This window comes from Olea europaea, chromosome 13 (assembly GCF_002742605.1).
Source record: "Olea europaea var. sylvestris chromosome 13, O_europaea_v1, whole genome shotgun sequence".
In the NCBI taxonomy this organism is placed as follows: domain Eukaryota; kingdom Viridiplantae; phylum Streptophyta; class Magnoliopsida; order Lamiales; family Oleaceae; genus Olea; species Olea europaea.
In genome coordinates this window covers 6,288,083-6,294,240 of record NC_036249.1, presented here as the reverse complement: position 1 = coordinate 6,294,240, position 6,158 = coordinate 6,288,083, and the positions used below count along the sequence as shown (strand labels likewise).

General features: G+C 33.5%; 1 protein-coding gene across 1 annotated transcript; it reads right to left on the bottom strand.

The window, feature by feature from the left end:
* Positions 1–4,139: 4,139 nt before the first annotated feature.
* Positions 4,140–6,081, bottom strand: LOC111408195. The gene is made up of 3 exons (XM_023037990.1): positions 5,870–6,081; positions 4,646–4,808; positions 4,140–4,531 (listed from the first exon to the last, which is right to left on the bottom strand). The coding sequence occupies exons 1-3, from the start codon at positions 6,019–6,021 to the stop codon at positions 4,391–4,393; spliced, it is 456 nt and encodes a 151-aa protein (XP_022893758.1). The 5' UTR covers positions 6,022–6,081; the 3' UTR covers positions 4,140–4,390.
* Between the last annotated feature and the right edge of the window lie 77 nt (positions 6,082–6,158).

Sequence of the window (6,158 nt, the reverse complement as noted above, 5' to 3'; positions counted from 1 at the left end):
TTAAAAGATATGACATGCAAGATTATAAACTAGGTGACACCCCTGTAGCTAAAGGAGAAAAGTTCAATTTAAGTCAGTGCCCTAAAAATGACTTGAAAATTAAAGAAATATAGAAAATTCCTTATTTCTCAGCTATAGGGAGTTTGATGTACGCTTAGGTTCATACGCATCTGGATATAGCGTACATTATTGGGATGATAGGGAGATATTTAAGTAACTCGGGAATTGATCACTGGAAAGCAGCTAAACGGGTCATGCGGTATTTACAGAGAACAAAAGACTACATGCTCACATATAGAAGATTGGATCAATTGGAGATTATCGGTTATTTTGATTTCGATTTTGCGTCATGCCACGATAGTAGGAGATCCACTTCAGGCTATATTTACCTGCTTGCTGAAGGTACTATTTTCTGGAAGAGTGCTAAGCAGATACTCATAGCTACTTCTATCATGGTAACGGAGTTTATAGCGTATTATGAGGCATTAAATCATGGAATATGGCTACGTAGTTTTGTTACTGGGCTGCGCATTGTGGATAATATAGAAAGAAGCTCAAGATATTTTGTGATAATAAATCAGCAGTGTTGTATTCCAATAACAACAGGGGCTTAACAAAGTTAAAACATATAGGATCAAATTCCTGACTATTAAAGAAAGAGTTCAAAGTGGACATGTGTCAATAGAGCATATTGCGACAAACTCCATGGTCATGGATCCGCTTACTAAGGGATTAATACTTGATGTCTTTCATGAGCGCACTGCTCATATGGGTCTAATGTCTCTTGAGGATAGTTAGTTTTAAGTGAGAGTTTGCATTTTTGTACTAGATACATATACTGTCATTTTGGATACTATTTAAGGTTAAAGTATTTTCGGTTATAAGGTTTTATTTGGTTTATTATCTGTGAACTTGTTTAAAATGATTTCACTAAGGTATTAAGGTGGATTAGTTGGAAATAGGCATGTTACAGATCACATCACATGTAATTTCCATGCTACACATTCATGCTTGATCCATGTCATTCAGTTATATCGATATACGTAACCATTGATGAGTTTAATTACAATGAAGTAATGAAAGCCGCTTTGATCCTATGTTGACATAATTGATGGACCGAATTGTTTGGGGATGCATTCAGTAATGATAGTAAAATTCTGAGTACTCATATGGTTATATTTAATGCACAATTATAAAGTAGCATATATAGCCCAAGCGGGAGATTGTAAGGAATTTTAAACGATCGTGTGGGCTTATATGTGTAAATTGTTGTGTATTAAATTAAAAGCTATCGAATTCGGTTGAGCCCATTTAAATTGATCTAATAAGGCTTCGATTTTGGGTCGTTATGCATCCAATTAAAGTGTCTGTTTATATATGTGTAGAGACCGAGCCCAAGTCCCTAATTCTATGATGGGTCGAATTTGGTCAAAGCGCATATACATATAAATGATTATGGTCCCCGAATCACACGTAGAGAGAGAGAGAGAGAGAGAGAGAGAGAGAGTACGTATTTGTTCATTCTCTTTTGCATCCCATTACAGAGAGAAAATGAGACTACGTGTAGATTTGGAAGACTAAGCCTCAGGATTCAATTATTGCATCAATCATTCTAATTCAGGTACGCTTCTGCTGTACATCTCAAATTTCTTGATGATCCAACATGAAGATCCGGTGATTTTAAAGATAACAAATTATCCTACATTTATCTCTAAAGATAATGAGCAACTCACACTACAAGAAATATGATTTTTGCCAACCCAAAGACTAGTTGCTAAATGTCAAATATTAGTCAGTATTTTCGATTCCCAGAAGCCAGCCAACAAAAGTTTTTACCAACAATAATACATTTTAGTCGGGAGATATATAGGCTTTTAGTTGCCAACAAGAATTTGGTCGGGAACAATAGAGATTTTTTTACCATAATTTGGGTCGGTGAAGGCTTAAAACAAAGTCAGTAAAATATAGGTCGACTACTTTTTTTGGTCGGGAAAAATATACCTTTGCCAACCAAAGAATTGAAGTCGGAAAAGCTATACCTTTGCCGACCAAACAATTTAAGTTGGGTAAACATTGGCGACCATATTAGGATGACCACAGTAGTTGGTCAGGAAAAACTATACCTTTGAACATTTTAGTAATTTTATTTTTTTTTCTAAAATTTATTAATGGACCAATTTTAGCTGAGTCAAACATGCTAATTATTTAATTCAAAATGTGCATTTTTAATCCATGTTACTCTATTGCAGGTCCCGTGAATCCAGCCATACTTTTGTGAGTCCTCATTAATGAAACACGGACGTAAAGTTTTCGGCAGAGCCACTTTTCTTTTTTCTTTTATTATTTTATCATCTTCAAGCCTGATCTTCATTCATCATCTCTTAAATGCAAAAATAGAATCATTTACCATAAAAGAAATGTCACTTTTTTAAGGAATCCAACCAGTAAACCCATGCCATGTCTGCTGTCAATCCATCGTTGACCACTTTTCCTTCCTTTTCTTAGACAGTTTTTGACTTGAGCCCGATCGACTTTGGAACCAGTTCAAGATTGAACAAATCAATAATATCTGATTTTGAAAACATTATTATTACACAATAAATATCTTAAATAAATATTATTAATCAATTATAGAACTAAAACAAAAAGTTAAATAAACTTTTTTTTTTTGCCCCATTTTTTCACCTTCTAATTTAAAGGTATGAGTAACGTATAACACCATTATTGGCTAAAATGACTCGAGACAAATTGGGGATGTGACCATGTTACTCATCCTTGTCCCATTCATCATTTGGAACCGAAAAATGCGACGGAGTTGCCATTCGTTTATGACTCAGCCCATATTTTCTTTGCACGACACTAAAACGAAGTGCCCACCTTGTTAATCGTCAAGCGTGGGTCAATCCTTCACCAATATAAAAGTAAAACATAGCATTTGTCTCCATTTCAAACCAAGCTAATAGAATATTTGAACGTAAACCATTAAAGTGGACAAAATATGCTAATTAATGAAAAATTGAAGATGTGTGATGAAGAAATGATAGGAACATAAATGCAAAAAAAGAAACAATTAGATTAGACTCTTGTAATACAATTAAAAATTTGTATAGTAAAAGAGATATAATTGTGACTATATAGCCATCCTCATGATAAATCTTATATAAAGCTACTCATTTTTATTTTATTTTATACAATTTGCCCCAGTTTAAATTGATTGCATTGTATAAAAAGCCTATTAATTTAACCTATTTTTGCGCACTGATGTTACTTTATAACCTGAATCCGTGAAAATTTTCAAACTACCAAAAATAATATGTATGATATCTTGAATCTCTTAATGAGACTTAAATGTAATGGTTATGCTGGTTGTACCCATGTGGCCCTATACAACCATCTTAATTGTAAATGTAAAGTTTGGAGAGACAAGTTATAATAGATGTTGTTTCTAATCTATCTCTTTCTATTTCTTTTCTATTTGAAAAGTTCAAAAATCATCATATAATAATTTAGAAATTGCAATACACAATAGTAGATAGTAGAGTTATTTTGTCCCTTATTTTAAAAAATCACAAGAAACTACAGGCCTCATCAACATTAAATGGTCTAGACCAATTAGCCATGGCTTCAACCCCAGTCATATACACTTCAATTCCTTGTGCAATGATGTACTTGTCGAAAAAATTTATAGGTCGAACTAAAATTCATATTTCTTAAATTTAACATGTAATTCATCTCTTTCGAGCATCTCTAATACAATCCTCAATTGCCTTTAATGTTGTTCCTTATCCTTTGAGGGTACCGAAATGTCGTCAATAAAAATTATAATTGATCGATCAACGTGTTCATTAAGTAATGCTCATGTTGTATAAGTGAAACCGCAAAATTATCTTAACTTTTACATAATCAATTGAGACAACTCCATATATACGAGATTCTCTAACTATAATAAATCTACAATGCATAAGTTGAGACTTCCATTGTGCAAAACATATTGTTCATGGCCTTCAAATAACTAATTGACTATCCCAATGAATAATGAATACATATTAAAATTATTTTCACCCTTGACTATGAACACTTAAATAGACACATTTTAAATGTTTTCGTACATACAATCAAACATAAATATAAGAAAATTATCCCAAGCTTCAAGAATTATATAAAGACCATAGGTCCAAATCATGAACTAGGAGAACCACATTATAAACGACTTTGTCACGGCTGGAAATCAACCCAACTATGCATATAGAGGATTATAATCTCAATCTACAAAGATTAATTCAAATGATGAGCTGCAACTTCCAAAAGTAAATGATCTTTAATTGGTACAAACATTAAGGAAGGGAATAAAAGCCAAGAGATGAGATAAATCCAGAATACAGGCTGATGTTCATTGATGGGCTTTGGACGAATTCACGTAGCTCCCCATCCTCACGACAATCCCGTCAATATCTCGAACATACCCTACTTTTTGTCCCCATTCCTTCTCCTCTGGCTCACTAACTAGTATGGCACCGTTCTCGACAGCATTCTGATCCACCCACAAATAACAATCTCAAAACATCATAGTGTGCCAAACTTGCTAGAAAATCTTCACAAGGAAGTTATGTTTATTTTGAACAAGGGGGAAATAATTATTCCATACCTTGTAGGCAGAATCCAAATCTGAATAGTCAAAACAGACCTCGATCGGGTTCCTCTCATGGCTAGATTGTGGCATACGCACCTCGCCACTCAAATCATCCGTCTCGTGTTGGTGCGCAGGTGTTAATGCTATTGTGGTCTCTCCACTCTCAAGCTCACCCCATCTACACCAATCCAATCAACAAAATTAATAAACGTATTTCTTTCAACATATGTAATTCCCTAGAAATTAGAACAAGATTCAAATATTTTCACGTGCAAAACATTAGATCATATGGTTATATTTTTCAGTTTTAATGGACCCAATCCGCAAAATCAGGATAGAGATGTAGGATGCAAGTCTTGATTCAGCTTGATCATAGTTGACTTTTTTCGTGATGTTGTTGACGTTGTTGAAAGATAATTTTTAAGTAAAATTTCCCTGCCATCATAAGACCGATTGAGATTGATAGTGATCTCGAGAGAGACCCACGAAAGAGTAATGTTATTTAACCCTACTGAAATTATAACCCCAATCTATATTGATTAAATAATATGTTAATGAAATAAGTAATCTAATTCTACCTTCCATTTAAAATGTCATTTAATGCTATATTAGTGCTATATAGGTGAGGCTAAGTAGCATGATATGGCTAAAGAACAAAGGCTTCATCATTCGAATCTTGGAAGTCATATTGTATCATTAGAAAAAGACAAGAAAACACCTTCCAATTCAATCATGGCCACTGATGTGCTAAGTATTGATTTTTATTGTATGTCAAAAAAATTTAATACGTGCTTGGTTTAGATTAAAAAGTTGATAAAAATTTTAGGTTGATGTGAATTTTAAGTTAAAATTGATAATTAACCTTAATAACACATTTCATTAGATTCATAATTTTTCAACCATTCATTTCATCAATTTTTATTAGAATTTACCAAAAATCTAATTTCAATTGGATTAAAGATAGGTGAAATTCGTGCAAATCACACAGAACCCCACAAGACCATTCTTGTGGCAGTGTCTATTTGACACCAATCTACTTCTACGATGCTGGAATCATTTGCACGTAATTACGATTATAAATCGTGAATCATATAAAATGCATAGATAAAAATGACGTCTGACGGTTCAAAAAACTTGACAAGCATTCCCAAACATGCACTAAGATTTTGGGATTCTAAGATAACAATAATCATGCGATTTCAATGTCATTTATTGTAATAATGTTTCAATGTCTTTTACCTGTTAGAGTGATCTAAGCGGTGCACTTGATAACCAAATGCCTTGGCGTAAAATGCAACAGATTTGGCTACATCTCTGACATAAACTACAGTGTATGCATATCTTGGATTCAGATTTGATGCCATTTTTCCTCTGCATTTCTCGGTTAACATTCAATTGCAATGGTCAGATCTTTATACATTGGATTGGAGATGTATGGGATTTACGTGTGGCAGTGGGCACTACAAAGAGCATATACGTGGATGGCATGCAATATTTAGGAGTCCATTTTAGCAATTTTCTGTTTTGA

What these genes read in the sequence shown, in the direction of transcription:
- LOC111408195 (XM_023037990.1), bottom strand. Translation starts at nt 6,021, where the DNA reads ATGTTAACCGAGAAATGCAGAGGAAAAATGGCATCAAATCTGAATCCA. An exon ending in CGCTTAGATCACTCTAACAG is followed by an intron (nt 4,809 to 5,869) that starts GTAAAAGACATT and finishes GGATTGGTGTAG; the next exon opens with ATGGGGTGAGCTTGAGAGTG. An exon ending in ATTTGGATTCTGCCTACAAG is followed by an intron (nt 4,532 to 4,645) that starts GTATGGAATAAT and finishes TGGGTGGATCAG; the next exon opens with AATGCTGTCGAGAACGGTGC.